Source organism: Salvelinus alpinus, chromosome 2 (assembly GCF_045679555.1).
Source record: "Salvelinus alpinus chromosome 2, SLU_Salpinus.1, whole genome shotgun sequence".
NCBI lineage: Eukaryota > Metazoa > Chordata > Actinopteri > Salmoniformes > Salmonidae > Salvelinus > Salvelinus alpinus.
This window is the reverse complement of record NC_092087.1, coordinates 101,780,899-101,804,527: the sequence shown is the minus strand read 5'-3', so window position 1 is coordinate 101,804,527 and position 23,629 is coordinate 101,780,899. Positions and strand designations below refer to the sequence as shown.

Here is a 23,629-nt window from a genome sequence, read left to right as displayed (position 1 = left end):
ATATCATTATGGATACTGATGTCACTGTTGTCATAAAGTGCTTTACAGAAACCCAGCCCAGACCCAGACAGAGCAAGCTGTATGCTACACCAGACCAAGCTGTACCATCTGGTGTTCTGATCTGGAGAGACTCTTCTCTGACTCATCAGCATCAAGATGTTGTTGAGGCTCCCCAGAGGATCCACCATAGTCATGTCTCTCTCCTGTGTGAATGAGAACATCAAACAGATTGTAAACTTATGACCATCTATTACAATCACAGAGTCTTACAAGAGGCATGAAAATGTATAAAAAGGGCCTAAAATGGCCACTTTCATCATCATTTTGTCAAATATTGTTTGTGTTGTAAATGTAAAAGGGTCGTTCCACTAAATGGGTGCCTTTTACTTCCCTTTGACATTTTAAGTAGGAAATTATGCATCAATATTGCATTTTAAAAGCCTGTTATTTTAGATGAAGTGCACTTTAATACAGACAACAAGGATAATTAAATACATCTCATTTAAAAGTCCCAAAAATATATGTATCAATGGCAGATTACACCTTAAACAATTCCTACAGTACTGAACAACATAGTCAAGTGTAGAACTTCAGTAGAATGTCCCTTTAAAACCACACATTAGTTCAACAACAGCAGAGTTTGTGTCCCTGTTTTTAAGTCAGTACTCACTGGTGTTAATCGGATCTTCAGCCTCCTCCTCCTTTATTGAGATAGCCTCCTTATCCTCTTTTACTCCAAAAGGTTCTTCCTCTTCTTTCACTACATTCTCTTCTTTCAATTTTACGGCATCTTCCTCCTTTTTGATTCTCAAAGCTTCTACCTCCTCCTCTTCCACTTTGACAACCTCTTTCCCATCTTCCTCTTTCACTGTAATATCATTCTCTCCTTTCAATGTGATAGCCTCCTCTTCCTCGTCTTTCATTCTGAAAGCTTCTTCCTCTCTTTTCATCAGAGCTTCTTTCTCCGTCTAGTTTAGTGAGCTCATGCCAGGTCGCAGTTGTAAATGAGAACTTGTTCTCAAATAGTCTACTTGGTTAAATAAAGGTGAAATAAATACAAATTGAAAATGCTCAGGGACATTAGCCTAGCGCAGTACCAATGTAACAGATTTGCTAATGTAATAAGCAAATTGCGTTTAAATGAACAAGTAGATACGTAAACAGAATGATGTTCTAAACACTAAGATTAATATACACAAGATTGGTCTAAAGATCTTAAATGGTTCGGTTTAATGTTCGCTACAAACCACCACGGTGGGTGAATCAGAAGCCTTTTGTCGCTGTTGAAGAGGCCTCCCGTCCAGTCCACTATATTATACGTCACACAAGAACCATCAACTGAAAGACTCACATCGCCGTCTGCTGCCTGGAGTGGGTAACGCAGACTGGGAAAAAAATCCCCATTACATTGTTTATTCTGGCAAACAATGTCATAAGAAGTCATTTAAAAACAACCAGATGTTATGTTTTCTCCTCCTTCTTACAGCCAATACGTTCCTCCAGGGCTGGTCTGCCCAATAGGCAGGATTAGGTGACAGATTGAAGAGGGTGGCATATTCCTAGCTAAATTGACCAAGGCTCATCTGGTGGTATAATTTGTATTCATTTTTGCCATAGTTATTCTGACCCTACTGCCTGCAAGTTGTCATTATCTACACCCAAAAAATGAAAATATCTTCTCAGATATCTCAAATATTTTTCTCAGACTTCAAAAGTGGTCTCCTGATGTGGTTTAATTATTGTTGTGGACTTAGAACATCCAATGTTGTTGTTTTTCTATTAACAGTGTGATTTTGGAAGCGAAAAACAGAAAAACAGCGACAATCAGAAACCTTGAAAAACTAAACGTAGAATATAAATGAAAGATTAGGTCCTTGAATGGTCAAAAACCTCTTCAAATAGAAGTACGTTTATAGCACAAAATATCTTACAGGTAGACCCTCTCTCATCATGTCACAAGCTGACAGGCTCCCAGAGGCAGGGCCATAAAAGGCCCCAGCTCACTCAACTGCCCCTCCCCTTTCCAACAGCCATCAACCCAGAACATCCTGAAGACAGAACATCTAAAAGATCATCTGGGAATCCTTTCTTCCTCAAGGAGCTTTTCAAAAGTGAGGTGAATATTCAATGTGATGTTTGTTCAGTGCATTCGGAAAGTATTCAGACCCCTTTACTTTTTCCACATTTTGTTACGTTACAGCCTTATTTGAAAATGGATTTTAAAAATATATATTCAGCAATCTACACACAATAGCCCATCATTTGGGGTGGCAGGTAGCCTATTGGTTAGAGCATTGGGCTAGTAACCATAAGGTTGATGGATCGAATCCCTGAGCTGACAAGGTAAAACTCTGTTGTTCTGACCCCGAACAAGGCACTGTTCAGCGGTAGGTCGTCATTGTAAATAAGAAATTGTTCTTAACTGACTTGCCTAGTTAAATATAAAACATCTAATTACAAAGCAAAAACAGGTTTTTAGAAACATTTATTAAAGATAAACAATATACCTTTACATAACAGTAAGTATTCAGACCCTTCAGTAAGTATTCAGACCCTTTATATGAGACTGTCAGGGTAAAAACCAAGCCATGAGGTAGAAGGAATTGTCTGTAGAGCTCCGAGACAGGATTAGGTCGAGGCACAGATCTTGGGAAGGGTCCCAACACATTTCTGCAGCATTGAAGGTCCCCAAGAACACAGTGGCCTCCATCATTCTAAAATGGAAGAAGTTTGGAACCACCAAGACTCTTCCTAGAGCTGGCGGCACAGCCAAACTGAGCAGTCGGGGGAGATGGGCCTTGGTCAGGGGGGTGACCAAGAACCCGATGGTCACTCTGACAGAGCTCTAGAGTTCTTCTGTGGAGATGGGAGAACCTTCCAGAAGGACAACCATCTCTCCACCTCTCCACCAATCAAGCCTTTATGGTAGAGTGGCCTGACGGAAGCCCCCCCTCAGTCAAATGAACATGACAGCCCACTAGGAGTTTGCCAAAAGGCACCAAAAGGACTTTCAGACAATGAGAAACCAGATTCTCTGGTCTGATGAAACCAAGATTGAACTCTTTGGCCTGAATGCCAAGCGTCACGTCTGGAGGAAACCTGGCACCATCCCTGGGGGGAAGCATGGTGGTGGCAGCATCATGCTGTGGGGATGTTTTTCAGCAGCAGGGACTAGGAGATTAGTCAGGATCAAGGGAAAGATGAACCGAGCAAAGTACAGAGAGATCCTTGATGAAAACCTGCTCCAGAGCACTCAGGACCTCAGACTGGGGGCGAAGGTTCACCTTCCAACAGGACAACAACCCTAAGCACACAGCCAAGACAATGCAGTAGTGGCTTCGGGTCAAGTCTCTGGTCTCTGAATGTCCTTGAGTGGCCGAGCCAGAGCCCGGACTTGAACCCGGTCTAACATCTCTGGAGAGACCTGAAAATAGCTGTGCAGCGACGCTCCCCATCCAACCTGACAGAGCTTGAGAGAGTCTGCAGAGAAGAATGGGAGAAACTCCCCAAATACAGGTGTGCCAAGCTTGTAGCGTCATACCCAAGAAGACTCAATGCTGTAATCGCTGCCAAAGGTGCTTCAACAAAGTACTGAGTAAAGGGTCTGAATACTTATGAACATTTTGTTTTTCAAATTTGCAACAATTTCTAAAGACCTGTTTTTGTTTTGTCATTATGGGATATTGTGTAGATTGATGAGGGGAAAAAATGATTTAATACATTTTAGAATAAGGCTGTAACGTAAAAAAATGTGGAAAAAAGTCAAGGGGTCTGAATACTTTCTGAAGGCATTGTATATATCCATGTTATAAAGTATGAAAAGGCTTGTTCATTCACATGTCATGAAATCACTATGACATCATCATATTTGTATATATCCTAATGAATAAACTTTGTCTGGAAACATGGTTATTATTTATTTAACAAGGTAAGTCAACTGAGAACACATTGTCATTTACAGCAACAACCTGGGGAATCATTACAGGGGAGAGAAGGGAGGATGCATGAGCCAAATTGTAAACAGTTTATATAGTTTACACAAATATTAGTCTCTTAGCTCTTATTGCAGGACTTTGACTGTGGTACATCACCTCCCCAGTCAACCTATTGTCAGAGGGGTGTATTATGACATCATATAGAACTACTCAGACATTCTAAATATCACTTGATTATCAGAGGGGTGTATTATGACATCAGATAGAACTACTCAGACACTTCAAATCAGGCTTCATCCATATCATGAAGGTGGATATTGATCCAACCATTTCAAAAGTAATGACCAGGCTGATGGAAACAGGATATGCCTTTACAATTTTATAAAAGCCGACAGACGATATGCTAGTTCGTTTTACATGGTGGGGTCTTTTTGTGTCAGTAAAAATGTTTAAGCGAGAAATGGCGGTGGAAACTCCTTTATGCTCAAATATTTATATTTAAGTTTTGTCACGCAAAGCCTTTTATCTGCAATGAGTCTGTTTGATAGAAACATTTCTGGTGGGAAAATGCGTATATTGTTTTATGCAGACTTTAGAATATTCACATGAAAATCTGTCGCAAATTGCATGGAAACTTAGCTACTAAGGTGGATATTGATCCAACACCTGCCACGTATTCAAACCAGCCCACTGGGCACAGACGTCAGTTCAACATCTAGTTTCTATTTACATTTCTTTGAGTCGTCAACTAAAGTGAATTCAACATGAAATCAACACAAAATGTCACCTGTCATTGGATTTAGGTTGCCAGTTGGATGAAAAATAACTAAAAATACCTGATGTTGATGGCTTTTTACAAATCCAATCAGTTTTCTACATCTATCATCATCACATGGATTTGTTTTGTTGAAAGTACGTGGAAACAACGTTTATTCAACCAGTGGGAGGCTTGTAATTGCCCCCAGAAAAGTTGAACGAGGAACTCTTCATTGAGACAATGATAAACAGCAATCTGTGAGTGAGTTGTGGTGAATATTATAAAATAAGGATCTGCTGGAGTCCAAGTCAAACCAAGATTCTTTATTTCTGAGCTCAGAGAGAATAACAGAGTTACACAGCGCAGTGTAGACAGTCTGAATTCCTGAAGCATTGGGTGATGAGCACATATCTTTATAGTTTCCTGTTCCTGGGCGGGACTTTATTCATACAAGGACGCAGGTGCAGCTGGTTTGCAACACATAATGATGGTCCCAAGAACAGGAGATTATAATAGGACAGTTTCACAAGGTTAGTCACATAATCAGTTATGTGGACACACATACAATTAACATTTTCTGTTACAGTCTGAATATTTGAATTTCATTAAATCATCAGTGGGCCAACAATGCAAATGTAAACAATGGAACAAATGCATCACATCCAAATATCACTGTATTATCTGTAGTGCTGGAGGAATGACACACCCAGATAAACACACACAAAGAGTTTTAAAAAGGACCATTTAAACACATGGAATCTGATCTACTTTATATTCAAACTGACATACTCCATATTAAATTCATGTTTTCTAATAAAAACAAACAAATATGTTTGAGTATACCTTGTACCATTTAATTTCATATGGTAAAAACAAGTAAACACATTATCAGTCAACAATATAAGACAATGGGAGCACTGTGTATGTTCTCTGATGAATTTTAAGTCAATGAGATGTGAAATATCGATATACAAGTAATTCTTCTCTTCTGTGTGGATTCTCTCATGACGTTCAAGTGACTGTGATGAGTAATATGTTTTCCCAGTCTGAGCAATTTCTAAGCCTTCTCCTCTGTGTGTAGTCTCATTTGTTCTTTCAGGCTTCCTAAATGGGCAAAAACTTTGCACCCTGGGAAGAGTGGTAAGGCTTCTGCCCTGTGTGTATTCTCTCATGAGCTTTAAGGGTTCCTAACACCTTAAAACTATTTCCACACTGGGAGCAGTGGTAAGGCTTCTCCCCTGTGTGTATTCTCTCGTGTTGGGTCAGGCTTCCTTTCTGGTTGAAACACTTTCCACACTGGGAGCAGTGGTAAGGCTTCTCCCCTGTGTGTATTCTCTCGTGTTGGGTCAGGCCTCCTTTCTGGCTGAAACACTTTCCACACTGGGAGCAGTGGTAAGGCTTCTCCCCTGTGTGTATTCTCTCGTGTTGTTTCAGGTCCTCTGAACGATTGAAACACTTTCCACACTGGGAGCAGTGGTAAGGCTTCTCCCCTGTGTGTATTCTCTCGTGCCGTTTCAGATATTCTGGCTGTTTGAAACACTTTCCACACTGGGAGCAGTGGTAAGGCTTCTCCCCTGTGTGTATTCTCTCGTGTTGGGTCAGGCCTCCTTTCTGGCTGAAACACTTTCCACACTGGGAGCAGTGGTAAGGCTTCTCCTCTGTGTGTATTCTCTCATGTTGTTTCAGGTCCTCTGAACGATTGAAACACTTTCCACACTGGGAGCAGTGGTAAGGCTTCTCCCCTGTGTGTATTCTCTCGTGCCGTTTCAGATATTCTGGCTGTTTGAAACACTTTCCACACTGGGAGCAGTGGTAAGGCTTCTCCCCTGTGTGTATTCTCTCGTGTTGGGTCAGGCCTCCTTTCTGGCTGAAACACTTTCCACACTGGGAGCAGTGGTAAGGCTTCTCCCCTGTGTGTATTCCCTCGTGTTGTTTCAGGTCCTCTGGCCGATTGAAACACTTTCCACACTGGGAGCAGTGGTAAGGCTTCTCCCCTGTGTGTATTCTCTCGTGTCGTTTCAGGTCCCATGACCGATTGAAACACTGTCCACACTGGGAGCAGTGGTAAGGCTTCTCCCCTGTGTGTATTCTCTCGTGTTGTTTCAGGTCCCCTGACCGATTGAAACACTTTCCACACTGGGAGCAGTGGTAAGGCTTCTCCCCTGTGTGCATTCTCTCGTGTTGTTTCAGATGACAAGGCCGATTGAAACTCTTTCCACACTGGGAGCAGTGGTAAGGCTTCTCCCCTGTGTGTATTATCTCATGTCGTTTCAGCTCCCCTAAACTGCTGAAACACTTTCCACACTGGGAGCAGTGGTAAGGCTTCTCCCCTGTGTGTATTATCTCATGTCGTTTCAGCTCCCCTAAACTGCTGAAACACTTTCCACACTGGGAGCAGTGGTAAGGCTTCTCCCCTGTGTGTATTATCTCATGTCGTTTCAGCTCCCCTAAACTGCTGAAACACTTTCCACACTCGTGTTGTTTCAGACGACAAGGCCGTTTGAAACTCTTTCCACACTGGGAGCAGTGGTAAGGCTTCTCCCCTGTGTGTATTCTCTCATGAGCTTTAAGGGTTCCTAAAAGCTTAAAACTCTTTCCACACTGGGAGCAGTGGTAAGGCTTCTCCCCTGTGTGTATTTTCTCGTGGGCTTTAAGGGTTCCTAAAAGCTTAAAACTCTTTCCACACTGGGAGCAGTGGTAAGGCTTCTCCCTTGTGTGTATTTTCTCGTGTTGTTTCAGGTTCCATAACCGGTTACAACCCTTTCTAAAGTAGGAGCACTGTTGTCGTCTTGCTGGTTCGGACGTCCCTGGCTCTGGTTCCTCTGAGTCTGGTCTTTCTCCTGCCAAAGACACTGTGTTATTTTTAAATAGAGACCCGAATGAAACCTCCACATGATAAAACAACCTTGCTACGAGGGTAAATCCTAAATCAGATCTCTCAATAACCTGAGGCCAGTTTTAACAATTATAGTGTGATTTTAAAACAAATGTAGAGCTTCCTGGCAATTACTGCTATGTTTACATTACTTATTTTATTCATCCTGTTTTACAAGTCAGAACACAAAAAAATAGACAGTTCTAGGACACTGAAGACACTGAAGACACAGACGTCGCTAGATTCCAAAGAAGCAGGTGGTTCTAAATATATAACTTTCATAGCTGTATGATACAGAATGTGACCTACACACTTCCTTAAACATAAAAAAACTAAAGAAGTAATTTTGTGTGGAAGTCCAAAACTTGTTTTTACGTCGAAAATACAAAGCACAAGATACAAAGCACTTGAACTTTGTGAAGCGTTTATTTGGGCTGCAATTTCTAAGGCTGCTAACTCTAATGAACTTATGCATCAGAAGTAACTCTGGGCTTTCCATTCCTGTGATGGTCCTTAAAGTAATGATGGACTGTTGTTTCTCTTTGCTTATTTGAGCTGTTCTTGACATAATATGGACTTCGTCTTTTACCCAATAGGGCTATCTTCTGTATACCACCCCTACCTTGTCACAACACAACTGATTGGCTCAAACACATTAAAACCTGTTACAAGACCATGGTGCTTGCCTACGGAGCTGTGAGGGGAACGGCACCTCTGTACCTTCAGGCTCTGATCAGGCCCTACACCCAAACAAGGGCACTGCGTTCATCCACCTCTGGCCTGCTCGCCTCCCTACCTCTGAGGAAGTACAGTTCCCGCTCAGCCCAGTCAAAACTGTTCGCTGCTCTGGCACCCCAATGGTGGAACAAACTCCCTCACGACGCCAGTTCAGCGGAGTCAATCACCACCTTCCGGAGACACCTGAAACCCCACCTCTTTAAGGAATACCTAGGATAGGATAAAGTAATCCTTCTACCCCCCCCCCCCCCCCTTAACCTCTAATTCCTCCCAAACCCGGATCCGGGAGCACCCCCCACAGTAAAAAAGCTGACTAGCATAGCGTCACAAGTAAATACTAGCATCTAAATATCATTAAATCACAAGTCCAAGACACCAGATGAAAGATACACATCTTGTGAATCCAGCCATCATTTCTGATTTTTTAAATGTTTTACAGGGAAGACACAATATGTAAATCTATTAGCTAACCACGTTAGCAAAAGACACCATTTTTTTACTCCACCAGTTTTTACTCCATCAGTAGCTATCACAAATTCGACCAAAAAATATATAAATAGCCACTAACCAAGAAAAAACTTCATCAGAGGACAGTCTGATAACATATTTATTGTATAGCATATGTTTTGTTAGAAAAATGTGCATATTTCAGGTATAAATCATAGTTTACCATTGCAGCCACTATCACAAAACTCAACAAAAGCGACTAGAATAACTACAGAGAGCAACGTGTATTACCTAATTACTCATCATAAAACATTTCTTAAAAATACACAGCGTACAGCAGATGAGACACAGATCTTGTGAATCCAGACAATATTTCAGATTTTCTAAGTGTTTTACAGCGAAAACACAATATAACGTTATATTAGCTTACCACAATAGCAAACATCACAACAGCATTGATTCAAGCAAAAACATAGCGATTAGTATAAGTCACCAAAAGATATACATTTTTTCACTAACCTTCTCAGAATTCTTCAGATGACAGTCCTATAACATCATATTACACAATGCATATAGAGTTTGTTCGAAAATGTGCATATTTAGCGGCACAAATCGTGGTTATACAATGAGAATTATTGGCCAAAACTTAGAGGAATCTGTCCGGCGCCATCTTGGTGAAGCACCTATTCTAATCGAAAACTATTCATAAACTTGACTAAAAAATACAAGTTGGACAGCTAATGAAAGATAAATTAGTTCTTAATGCAATTGCTGTGTTAGATTTTTAAAATTAACGTTACTAGACATACAGTGTGCGTTACAGCCAGACCAGTGCCTGCAAAAATGGCGACCAAACACTTTTACATTTTTCCACATAAATACGGAATAACATCATAAATATCTCTTACTTTTGGACGAGCTTCCATCAGAATCTTGAGCAAGATGTCCTTTGTCCAAAAGAATCGTTGCACGGTCCTAAAACGTCCTCTTCACCTTTGGAATTAGCAGCTAACAATAGCTATGTCGCACAGACATGCCCAAACCTCAAAGCGCAATACTAAGGAAATACCGAAAATAGCAATATACTCGCATAAACTGATATAACTCGGTTTAAAATAACTTCGTTATGATGTTTCTAACACTTATATTGAATTAAATCACAGACGGATATACATAAGGCCTAAAACGAGAGCGTTTGAGCATGCCATTCTGATGTCCTCTGCGTCTTGAAGAAAGTCGAAAAGAGCGGACACTGCATGCCATGGGGTTTTATAAGCTCTGAGATCTACGTAGAAGCTCCATTCCACTTCTCATTGGTTACTGACATCCAGGTGAAGGCGGGTGCAGTTCATGACGACCCATAGGATGCATACAGAGTTTTAAACTGATCCTAGAACAGAGTCAACATTTTCAGATTTTGCAGTACCTATCAGGAATTTCGCTGCCAAACGAGTTCTGTTTCACTCAGAGAAATAATTCAAACGGTTTTAGAAACTAGAGAGTGTTTTCTATCCAATAGTAATAATAATATGCATATTGTACGAGCAAGAATTGAGTACGAGGCAGTTTAATTTGGGAACGCTAAATGTCGAAGTTGAAACAGCACCCCCTGTAGTGTCAAGAGGTTTTAAAAGAGTTAGATGCATTATTGTAAAGTGGTTGGTCCACTGGATATCATAAGGTGAATGGACCAATTTGTAAGTCGCTCTGGATAAGAGCGTCTGCTAAATGACTTAAATGTAAATGTAAATGTTATGGCTAGGGGTTCCGCTAGCGGAACGTTTTGACAACATCCGGTGAAATTGCAGAGCACAAAATATTTTTTATTCACAAGTGCAATACACCAAATTAAAGCTTAACTTCTTGTTAATCTAGCCACCGTGTCAGATTTCAAAAAGGCTTTACGGCAAAAGCAAACCATGCGATTATCTGAGGACAGCACCCCATCAAACAAACACATGACAATCATATTTCAACCCGCCAGGTGCGATACAAAACTCAGAAATAACTATATAATTTGTGCCTTAAGTTTGAAGAGCTTCTTCTGTTGGCACTCCAATATGTCCCATAAACATCACAAATGGTCCTTTTGTTCAATTAATTCCGTCGTTATATCTCCAAAATGTCCATTTATTTGGCGCGTTTGATAAAAAAAACACCGGTTCCAACTCACCCAGCATGACTACAAATATCTAATAAGTTAAGTTACCTGTAAACGCTGTCCAAACATTTCAAACAACTTTCCTAATCGAACTTTAGGTATTTTAAAATGTAAATAATCGAGAAAATTTAAGACGGGATAAACTGTGTTCAATACAGGATAAAAACAACGTGAAGCGTGTGACCTGGAGCGCGGATCAAAACATTAGAGAGCACTAGGCTGGACCCTCGTTCTGAATAGCCGTACTTCTTCATTTCTCTAAAGAAAAACATCAACCAATTTCTAAAGACTGTTGACATCTAGTGGAAGCAATAGGAACTGCAACCAAGTGCCACAGAAAAGTGCCACACAAAGCCATTTGAAAACAGAGTCACCTCAACAACAAAAAATTCCTCCTGGATGGTTTGTCCTCGGGGTTTCACCTGCCATTTCAGTTCTGTTATACTCACAGACATTATTTTAACAGTTTTAGTTTTCTATCCAAATCTACCAATTATATGCATATCCTAGCTTCTGGGCCTGAGTAGCAGGCAGTTTACTTTGGGCACGCTTTTCATCCGGACGTGAAAATACTGCCCCCTATCCCAAACAGGTTTTAAGGAAAGAAATTTCACAACTTAACTTCTAAAAAGGCACACATGTTAATTGAAATGCATTTCAGGTGACTACCTCATGATGCTACAGTCCTCCTTTAACCTTTCACGAGCCTCTACCCCGGGTCCGGGATCACCCCCCACACCCCCCACACACTGATTAGCATAGCTAGCATAGCTTCACAAGTAGATAGTAGCATCTAAATATCATTAAATCACAAGTCCAAGACACCAGATGAAAGATACAGATCTTGTGAATAAAGCCACCATTTCAGATTTTTAAAATGTTTTACAGGGAAGACAAAATATGTAAATCTATTAACTAAACACGTTAGCAAAATACACCACTATTCTAACTCCATCAGTTTCTTACTCCTTCAGGTGCTATCACCAATTCGGCTCAACTAAGATATTGATAGCCAATAACCTATAAAAAAAACCATCAGATGACAGTCTGATAACATATTCATGGTATAGGATAGTTTTTGTTAGAAAAAAGTGCATATTTCAGGTAGAAATCACAGTTTACAATTGCACCGACCATCACAAATCGACTAGAATTACTAGATAGAGCAACGTGTATGACCAATTTACTCATCATAAAACATTTCATAAAAATAGACAAAGCATAGCAATGGAAAGACCCAGTTCTTGTGATTTCAGACCATATTTCAGATTTTCTAAGCGTTTTTCAGCGAAAACACAATAAATCGATAAGTTAGCATACTACATGTGCAAACGTTACCAGAGCATCGATTCCAGCCAAAGAGCGCTATAACGTAATCACCGCCAAAAGATATTAATTTTTTCACTAACCTTCTCAGAATTCTTCCGATGACACTCCTGTAACATCATTTTACAACATACATATACAGTTTGTTCGAAAAGGTGCATATTTAGCCATACAAAACCGTGGTTACACAATAAAAATACTAGGAAATCAAGCCTCAATATGTCTGACGTCATCTATCAGAGTGATCTAGTTTAATTGAAAGCTAATCATATACTTGACTAAAAAATACAGGGTTGACAGGAATCGAAAGACAAATTAGTTCTTAATCCAACCGCTGATTTACATTTTTAAAATTATCCTTACTTTTCAATACAGGGTTCGCCAAGTGAAGCTATACCAAACAAAATGGCGAAATATGCGTTTAAAATATTTCGACAGAAACACGATTTATCATATTAAATATTGGTTACTTTGAGCTGTTCTTCCATCAGATTCTTGGGCAATGTATCCTTTCTATGTTATAAACGTCTTTTGGTCGATAGATGTCCTCTGTCCTTCGAAATGTCCACCACCAACGACCGACACCCCAAAGCGTGTCCAAAGTTTCAGAGTGCACAACAAAGAAATTCCTCAAAATCGCACTAAACGGATATAAATTGCTATAAAACGGTTCAAATTAACTACATTATGATGTTTTTAACAACTATAACGACTGAAAACATGACCGGAGAAATATTGCTGGTTAGAAAACGATTTGGAACGAGGCAGGTCCGATGTCCTTCACGCTTCAGGCGCACGATGAGAAAGGGGGGTCTCTGTACATTTTGGTCTTTTATAATGGCTGTGAATGTCCCATCGATTTCATTGAAAACGTGATGACGTACAGACACCCAGAGGAAGACGTAGGCAGTGTCGGTTTCTTCATAGCATTCACTGTCGCCTTAAAAACAGACCCCAGATCAGAGGTAAAAATTTCTGAAATCTGAACCCTGTCATGAAAAGTGCTGTAGAAATTGTTCTGTACCACTCAGAGACAAAATTCCAACTTCTATAGAAACTAGAAGGTGTTTTCTATCCAATAATAACAATAATATGCATATTGTACGATCAAGAATTTAGCACGAGGCAGTTTAATTTGGAGACCCAAATATGCTAATGCGGAACAGCACCCCCTATAGTTCCAAGAAGTTAAGACTCCATGCTACAGCCCTCCTTTAATACTCCATGTGTCATCATTAGATGCTACAGTCCTCCTTTAAGACTCCATAATGTTTCATCATTAGATGCTACAGTCCTCCTTTAAGACTCCATCATGTTTAGAATGTGTCTGGAAGCGCTACTCTATCTATTCTACTCTCATCCTTTCAGTTTTAATCATATTTATGATAATAATGTTATAATAGGTAATAACTAACTTTAATAACTAGGGTTAATACCTGCCTGGCGCCCCAACAAAATCTTTATCTTTACCCCCCTCTAACAATACCGCTACAGAATTAGCATATTAGAACATGTAACTTAAGGTCATCTGAAATATTTAGGACTAACTAATTCTTTGCCACCCATTCTGAAACTAACTGCAGCTCTATGTTAAGTGTTGCAGTCATTTCAGTTGCTGTGGTAGCTGACGTGTACAGTGTTGAGTCATCCGCATACATAGACACACTGGCTTAACTCAAATGTCATTGGCATGTTCTTGGTAAAGATTGGGAAAAAGAAGGTGCCAAACAGCTGCCCTGGGGAATTCCTGATTCTACCTTGATTTTGTTGTACAGGCTTCCATTAAAAGAACACTGTGTTCTGTTAGACAGGTAGCCCTGGGGCGGCAGGTAGCCTAGTGGTTAGAGCGGTAGGCCAGTAACCGAAACATTGCTGGATCGAATCCCCAAGCTGACAAGGTAAAACTCTGTCGTTCTGTCCCTGAACAAGGCAGTCCTAGGCCGTCATTGAAAAAATGTATTTGTTCTTAACTGACTTGCCTAGTTAAATAAAGTTTACATTTATTTAAATGTATTTATCCACAATATAGCAGGGGGTGTAAAGCCATACGTTTTTTTCAGCAGCAGACTATGATCGATACTGTCAAAAGCCGCACTGAGGTCTAACAAAACAGCCCCAACAATACTTTTGTCATCAATTTCTCTCAGCCAATCAGTCATTTGTAAGTGCTGTGCTTGTTGAACAAACTTCCTTATAAGCTGAAAGTCTCAATTTGTTTACTGTAAAATAGCATTGTATCTGGCCAAACACCATTTATTTTTTTAAATGTAAGGGTTGGTAACAGGTTGATTGGTCGGCTATTTAAGCCAGTAAAGGGAGCTTTACTATTCTTGGGTAGTGGAATGACTTTAGCTTCCCTCCAAGCCTGAGGGAACACACTTTCTAGTAGGCTTAAATTGAAGATAATGCGAATAGAAGTGGAAATATCGGCCGCTATTATCCTCAATCATTTTCCATCCACGTTGTCAAACACCAGTGACATGTCATTGTTGATTTTTTTGCCCAAAATGTCATTTAAGGTGCTCCAAAGCTTTTTAAAATCATTCTTCATGTCATTTATCTTTGTTTCATAGTGTAGTTTCTTCTTTTTATTCAGTTTAGTCACATGATTTCTCAATTTGCAATAGGTTTGCCAATCAGTTATACAGCCAGACCTATTTGCCATCTCTTTTGCCTCCCTCTTCATCATACCATTTTTAAATTCCTCATCAATCCACGTGGATTTAACAGTTTTTACAGCCATCTGTGGATTAGATGAAGGAGGGGTTGAGGTCAGGACAGATTCTCATCAGGGAGACGAAGGTTTGGTATCCTGTTACCCTCTTTACTCTCTTCCTGTGGAACCATAAGATGTAAGGATTGGAGAGAAGGAGGAGTGTCTTAAGTGAGATATATATCTGGATGGAACAAATGTTGGGATGTCTGAATTGCAGCTGTACATAACCTTTGGGAATAATTAAACTTGGTTAAAGCTTCTCTAGTGTCTGTGAGTTATTTACTGTGGAAAAAAAGAACCTAACAACATCTACAACATAGGAATCACTACAAACAATTGTATGACCTCTTATATAGAACAGTAGGCCCAGCCTTTTGGAACTGTGGTTTTCCTAGATATGGCTACTATATTGTGATCACTACATCCGATGAATTTGGATACTGCTTTCAAACAAATATCTGCAGCATTAGTAAAGATATGATCAAAATATGTTGATGATTGAATTTCTGTACTGTTTGTAACTACCCTGGTAGGTTGATTGATAACCTGAACAAGGTTGCAGGCACTGGTTACAGTTCGAAGCTTTCTCTTGAGTGGGCAGCCTGATCACAGCTTCCCTCCAGTATTAGTTAATTAATTAACAGTGTCTGGAGTTTAGTTTGCCTGTTCTACAGTCTTGTAAAGATACGGGGGTTGACTGGGACAGGCAATGTAACATCCATAATGTTTTAAGAAAAAGTTTTTGTAAAATTTGCACCTTACAACGGACCATTGAAACTTTCTCTCCAAAGCTAACTTTCATCAAGGTTTTATATGGTCTATTGGTTTCTCTCTTTTCATTGGCAGAATCCTTTTTCAGTGTTATGATATTCATAACATCCATATCCACCAGTCTATCTTCCTGTCAACTAACAGACCTCTGCTGGTTGTCCTGGTAACAGATACCAGTCCATCTTCATGTCAACTAACAGAACTCTGCTGGTTGTCCTGGTAACAGATACCAGTCTATCTTCCTGTCAACTAACAGAACTCTGCTGGTTGTCCTGGTAACAGATACCAGTCTATCATCCTGTCGACTAACAGAACTCTGCTGGTTGTCCTGGTAACAGATACCAGTGGGCAGATCTATTTATTTGTTCAAACTGAACTACAGAACTTACTTTGATGAGTCAAATCTGATCCTTTCTTCTCTCCTCCTCCTCTCACAGTTCCACTCAGCCCCGTTGTTTTCCTGCAGTCCACCAGCAGCACAGACAACCTCTTCATACCCAGCAGTAAGGTGCTACCGGGAGAGGCACGACATGGGGACTCCAGGAGGGAGGAAGGGCTAGTGTTGTCCTGATAACCACAAAGAGGGGACACAGACACATATCATTATGGATGCTGATGTCACTGTTGACATAAAGTGCATTACAGAAACCCAGCCCAGACCCCGATAGAGCAAGCTGTATGCTAGACCAAACCAAGCTGTACCATCTGGTGTTCTGATCTGGAGAGACTCTTCTCTGCCTCGTCAGCATCAGGATGTTGTTGAGGCTCCCCAGAGGATCCACGATAGTCATGTCTCTCTCCTGTGTGAACGAGGACATCAAACAGATGGTAAACTTATGACCATCTATTGCAATCACAGAGTCTTACAAGAGGCATGAATATGTCTAAAATGGCCACTTTCATCACGATTTCCTAAAATGTTGTTTGTGATGCAAATGTAAAAGGGTCGTTCCACAAAATGGGTGACTTTTGCGTCCCTTTGATATTTTAAGTAGAAAATATGCACCAATATTGAATTTTAAAAGCCTGTTATATTAGATGAGGGGAACTTTAATATAGACCACATGGAGAATTCAATACATCTAATTGAAAAGTCCCAACAAAAAATGTACCAATGGCAGATCGAACCTTTAACAATTTATACAGTACTGAACAACATATTCAAGTATAGAACTTCAGTAGAACGCCCCCACAGTTCAACAACTGCATAGTTTGTGCCCCTGTTTTCAAGACAGTACTCACTGGTGTTAATCGGATCTTCTGTCTCCTCCTCTTTCACTCCGAAAACGTCTTCCTCCTTCACCTTTATTGAGATAGCATCCTCTTCCTCTCTAAAAGGTTCTTTCTCTTCTTTCACTATAACAGCCTCCTCTTCCTCCTTTTTCATTCTGAAAGATTCTTTCTCCATACAGCAGACCCCCTCTTCATTAGCAAGGGAGGAGTAGTTTGGTGAGCTCATGGTCAGGGATGTTAGCTAGCTGGCTAGCATTAGCGACTAGCCTAGTGCTAGGCTCAGTATCAATCTTTAACAAGTTTGCAAATTGAACAAGCAAATTAGGTTAAAGTTAAGCAGTTGATACGTCAACCGAAATTTGTTTAAAACACTGGGATTAGCTAATGTACACAAACATGGTCTAAAACGTAAACCTTTCAGTTTTATGTTGGCTAGCAAGCTACCGAGGTGGTTGAAAGAGTATCCGCGTTGTTGTTCCTGAAGAAGCGTCCGGTCCAGAAAATGACACGTCACGCAAGAAGCAACACCTGAAAGACGCACTTCGCCATCTGCTGACTGGAGTGGGTAACGCAGTTTGGTAACAATAGTTACTACACTTTTTGTATTGGAAAAAACGTCATAATAATTTAACAATAAGCTGATATATTTTCTCTTCCAAATAATACGTTCCTGTACACAGACGTAGAAGCTCAATATGAATATGTAGATGATTAATAAATACTTATATGAATAGGTAGTGTGTTAATACACATTTTCTCTGTTTATTTTTCACATTCGTTTTTATCTAGATGTGACCATACTATTCCCTTAAAGCCACGCTCTATAAGATACAAATCATCCTGTAAACAACAGAGCAAATGCATCACATGCAAATAGCACTTGATTATCTGTAGAGCTTTACACTGAGTCTACAAAACATTAAGAACACCTGCTCCTTCCATGACTTAGACTGACCAGGTGAATCCAGGCTAAAGCTATGATCCCTTACTGATGTCACTAGTTAAATCCACTTCAATCCGTGTAGATGAAGGGGGGAAACAGGTTAAATAAGGATTTTTAAGCCTTGAGACATGATACATGGATTGTGCATGTGTGCCATTTAGAGAGTGAATGTGGAAGACAAAATATTTAAGTGTCTTTGAACGGGGTATTGTAGTAGGTGCCAAGCGCATCGGTTTGTGTCAAGAACTGCAACGCTGCTGGGTTTTTCAGCTCAACAGTTTCCCATGTTTACCAAGAATGGTCCACCACCCAAACAGTGGTGGTCAGTGCCGTTTAAGATGAGGCAGGACGATTGTTTTTTTCATGAGCATGGCCTTAATTCTATTACAGCATATTGGATGACTGTCATTCATATTTCACTCACCCTGTTCAATGTAACAGCAATAGGTTTAGGCTACTACATGATACTAACATTTCCCCTATACCCATCATGAGGTAGCAACCTAGCCTATGAATGAAAGTTTAGAATGTAGGTTCACACAGGTCGAGAGCAAATTTTGCGGTGACAGACAGTGACACATGGACAGACAGTGACACATTCAATATCGCCTTGCACACTCTCGCCTGCATCTAGCTGAAATAGAGATATTACTGGACAAATTCAGGTATGTTTATCCTGGTCTTGTTCCGTTTAAGAAACATTTGTCAACAGAATCGGCGGAATGAATACACCCCTGATCATGCATAAACACAGTTCACTTTCATAACAGCCACATTGTATTCCTTCTCTCCTCCTCTCACCTTTTCCCTTTGCTTCTGGACTTCAATGCACAACACATCAGCTGTATGTGACCAGGCGAAAAAACCTTTCCAAGTCAAACCATACCATAACTGCTACACACAGCCTACATCCTTGTCACCATATTAGCTAAAGTAATGTCATAGTCAACATAGCTAATAGAACTAACGCGTTAGTAAACCTGCTACAATCATGCAGTAACATTACAGTGTACAGTCAGTAAGCAGTTTAGCACTTACATTGGCGGGTCCCAGTGGCAATAAATTAGTAAAACCAAAAGCTTACCTTGACTTGGAAGAGTTCCAGTGTTGTGTTGGATAGTCATAGCCAGCTAGCTAACATAGCATCCCTTTGTTTGACCCAAGTGTTTGAGTAGGCTAAACTGTAGTAGACCTTACCGTGAAATGCTGAATACAACCTTACTGTGAATTGCTTACTTACAAGCCCTTAACCAACAATGCAGATTTAAGAAAAATAAGAGTTAAGAAAATATTTAGTAATAAAACCAAAGAAAAAAAGTAACACAATAAAGAATACAGGAGGTACCTGTACAGAGTCAATGTGGAGGCTATATACATGGGGTACCAGTACAGAGTTAATGTGGAGGCTATATACAGGGGGTAGCGGTACAGAGTCAATGTGGAGGCTATATACAGGGGGTAGCGGTACAGAGTCAATGTGGAGGCTATATACAGGGGGTAGCGGTACAGAGTCAATGTGGAGGCTATATACAGGGGGTAGCGGTACAGAGTCAATGTGGAGGCTATATACAGGGGGTAGCGGTACAGAGTTAATGTGGAGGCTATATACATGGGGTACCGGTACAGAGTCAATGTGGAGACTATATACAGGGGGTACTGGTACAGAGTCAATGTGGAGGCTATATACAGGGGGTACCAGTACAGAGTCAATGTGGAGACTATATACAGGGGGTACCAGTACAGAGTCAATGTGGAGGCTATATACAGGGGGTACCGGTACAGAGTCAATGTGGAGGCTATATACAGGGGGTACCAGTACAGAGTTAATGTGGAGGCTATATACAGGGGGTACCAGTACAGAGTCAATGTGGAGGCTATATACAGGGGATAACGGTACAGAGACAATGTGGAGGCTATATACAGGGGGTACAGGTACAGAGTCAATGTGGAGGCTAAATACAGAGGGTACCAGTACAGAGTCAACGTGGAGGCTATATACAGGGGGTACCGGTACAGAGTCAATGTAGAGGCTATATACAGGGGGTACCAGTACAGAGTCAATGTGGAGGCTATATACAGGGGGTACTGGTACAGAGTCAATGTGGAGGCTATATACAGGAGGTACCGGTACAGAGTCAGTGTGGAGGCTATATACAGGGGGTACCGGTACAGAGTCAATGTGGAGGCTATATACAGGGGTTACCAGTACAGAGTCAATGTGGAGGCTATATACAGGGGATAACGGTACAGAGTCAATGTGGAGGCTATATACAGGGGGTACCAGTACAGAGTTAATGTGGAGGCTATATACAGGGGGTACCAGTACAGAGTTAATGTGGAGGCTATATACAGGGGGTACCAGTACAGAGTTAATGTGGAGGCTATATACAGGGGTACCAGTACAGAGTCAATGTGGAGGTTATATACAGGGGGTACCAGTACAGAGTTAATGTGGAGACCATATACAGGGGGTACCAGTACAGAGTTAATGTGGAGCCTACATACAGGGGGTACCAGTACAGAGTCAATGTGGAGGCTATATACATGGGTGTACCAGTACAGAGTCAATGTGGAGGCTATATACAGGGGGTACCAGTACAGAGTCAATGTGGAGGCTATATACAGGGGGTACCAGTACAGAGTCAATGTGGAGCCTACATACAGGGGGTACCAGTACAGAGTTAATGTGGAGGCTATATACAGGGGGTACCAGTACAGAGTTAATGTGGAGGCTATATACAGGGGGTACCAGTACAGAGTTAATGTGGAGGCTGTATACAGGGGGTACCAGTACAGAGTCAATGTGGAGGCTTTATACAGGGGGTACCAGTACAGAGTCAATGTGGAGGCTATATACAGGGGGTACCAGTACAGAGTTAATGTGGAGGCTATATACAGGGGGTACCAGTACAGAGTCAATGTGGAGGCTATATACAGGGGGTACTAGTACAGAGTCAATGTGGAGGCTATATACAGGGGTACCAGTACAGAGTCAATGTGGAGGCTATATACAGGGGATACCAATACAGAGTCAATGTGGAGGCTATATACAGGAGGTACCAGTACAGAGTTAATGTGGAGGCTATATACAGGAGGTACTAGTACAGAGTCAATGTGGAGGCTATATACAGGGGTACCAGTACAGAGTCAATGTGGAGGCTATATACAGGGGATACCAATACAGAGTCAATGTGGAGGCTATATACAGGAGGTACCAGTACAGAGTTAATGTGGAGGCTATATACAGGGGGTACCAGTACAGAGTCAATGTGGAGGCTATATACAGGGGATACCAATACAGAGTCAATGTGGAGGCTATATACAGGAGGTACCAGTACAGAGTCAATGTGGAGGCTTTATACAGGGGGTACCAGTACAGAGTCAATGTGGAGGCTATATACAGGGGATAACGGTACAGAGTCAATGTGGAGGCTATATACAGGGGGTACCAGTACAGAGTCAATGTGGAGGCTATATACAGGGGTTACCAGTACAGAGTCAATGTGGAGGCTATATACAGGGGATAACGGTACAGAGTCAATGTGGAGGCTATATACAGGGGGTACCAGTACAGAGTTAATGTGGAGGCTATATACAGGGGGTACCAGTACAGAGTTAATGTGGAGGCTATATACAGGGGGTACCAGTACAGAGTTAATGTGGAGGCTATATACAGGGGTACCAGTACAGAGTCAATGTGGAGGTTATATACAGGGGGTACCAGTACAGAGTTAATGTGGAGACCATATACAGGGGGTACCAGTACAGAGTTAATGTGGAGCCTACATACAGGGGGTACCAGTACAGAGTCAATGTGGAGGCTATATACATGGGTGTACCAGTACAGAGTCAATGTGGAGGCTATATACAGGGGGTACCAGTACAGAGTTAATGTGGAGGCTATATACAGGGGGTACCAGTACAGAGTTAATGTGGAGCCTATATACAGGGGGTACCACTACAGAGTTAATGTGGAGGCTATATACAGGGTACCAGTACAGAGTTAATGTGGAGGCTATATACAGGGGGTACCAGTACAGAGTTAATGTGGAGGCTTTATACAGGGGGTACCAGTACAGAGTCAATGTGGAGGCTTTATACAGGGGGTACCAGTACAGAGTCAATGTGGAGGCTATATACAGGGGGTACCAGTACAGAGTCAATGTGGAGGCTATATACAGGGGGTACCAGTACAGAGTCAATGTGGAGGCTATATACAGGGGGTACTAGTACAGAGTCAATGTGGAGGCTATATACAGGGGTACCAGTACAGAGTCAATGTGGAGGCTATATACAGGGGATACCAATACAGAGTCAATGTGGAGGCTATATACAGGAGGTACCAGTACAGAGTTAATGTGGAGGCTATATACAGGAGGTACTAGTACAGAGTCAATGTGGAGGCTATATACAGGGGTACCAGTACAGAGTCAATGTGGAGGCTATATACAGGGGATACCAATACAGAGTCAATGTGGAGGCTATATACAGGAGGTACCAGTACAGAGTTAATGTGGAGGCTATATACAGGGGGTACCAGTACAGAGTCAATGTGGAGGCTATATACAGGGGATACCAATACAGAGTCAATGTGGAGGCTATATACAGGAGGTACCAGTACAGAGTCAATGTGGAGGCTTTATACAGGGGGTACCGGTACAGAGTCAATGTGGAGGCTATATACAGGGGGTACTGGTACAGAGTCAATGTGGAGGCTATATACAGGGGGTACCAGTACAGAGTTAATGTGGAGGCTATATACAGGGGTACCAGTACAGAGTTAATGTGGAGGCTATATACAGGGGGTACCAGTACAGAGTTAATGTGGAGGCTATATACAGGGGTACCAGTAATATACTGAGGTACAGCTTAGGAGCAGGTGTTGAAATAAAAAACATACAGCTTTATACAGTTTGATTTAATGAGGCTTAATGACCAAAAGCACAATTCTATTTTTGTAGAAAACATGAGACAAGTGTACGAGCATTATGCCTGTTCTCTAATGAACTTTAAGTAGCCTACATTTGATGTGATATACTCCTTTCGAGACATGATTGTGTCACGGCACAGATCTGGGGAAGTGGACCAAAACATTTCTGCAGCATTGAAGGTCCCAAAGAACACAGTGGCCGCCATCATTCTTAAATGGAAAGTTTGGAACCACCAAGACTCTTCCTATTGCTGGCCGCCCGGCCAAACTGAACAATTGGGGGAGAAGGGCCTTGGCCAGGGAGGTTACCAAGAACGCGATGGTCCCTCTGACAGGGCTCAAGAGTTCCTCTGTGGAGATTGGAGAACATTCCAGAAGGACAACCATCTCTGCACCACTCCACCAATTTGGCCTTTTTGGTAGAGTGGCCAGACGGAAGCCACTTCTCAGTAGCAGGGACTGGGAGACTAGTCAGGATCGAGGGAAAGATGAACGGAGCAAAGGACAGAGAGATAATTGATGAAAACCTGCTCAAGATTACTCAGGACCTCAGACTGGGGCAAAGGTTCACCTTCCAACAGGAAAACAACACAAGGCACACAGTAGAAAAACATAGAGGTGGCTTTGGGAAAAGTCTCTTAATGTCCTTGAATGGCCCAGCCAGAACCCGGATTTGAACCCGATCGAACAACTCTGAAGAAATCCTGAAAATAGCTGCGCAGCGACGCTCTCCATCCAACCTGACAGATCTTGAGAGGATCTGCAGAGAAGAATGGGAGAAACTCCACAAATACAGG

At 41.4% G+C, this 23,629-nt stretch overlaps 1 protein-coding gene across 6 annotated transcripts in view; it reads right to left on the bottom strand.

The window, feature by feature from the left end:
- Positions 1 to 23,629, bottom strand: part of LOC139546522 (zinc finger protein ZFP2-like) — a 415,728-nt gene that overhangs the window by 88,458 nt on the left and 303,641 nt on the right. Inside the window, exons 1-4 of one of the 6 annotated variants that reach the window (XM_071355101.1) lie at positions 16,969 to 18,304; positions 16,429 to 16,526; positions 16,116 to 16,293; positions 106 to 203 (exon numbers count right to left, since the gene is read on the bottom strand). The exons of 3 other annotated variants lie outside the window; for them this stretch is intronic. In XM_071355101.1, coding sequence (XP_071211202.1) covers positions 106 to 203; positions 16,116 to 16,293; positions 16,429 to 16,526; positions 16,969 to 17,185 — 591 coding nt within the window. In that variant the 5' untranslated portion in view covers positions 17,186 to 18,304. Of the gene's footprint in view, positions 1 to 105; positions 204 to 5,000; positions 7,533 to 16,115; positions 16,294 to 16,428; positions 16,527 to 16,968; positions 18,305 to 23,629 lie in introns of those variants that run through there. 2 more of the 6 variants (XM_071355006.1, XM_071355064.1) reach the window with 2 other exon arrangements.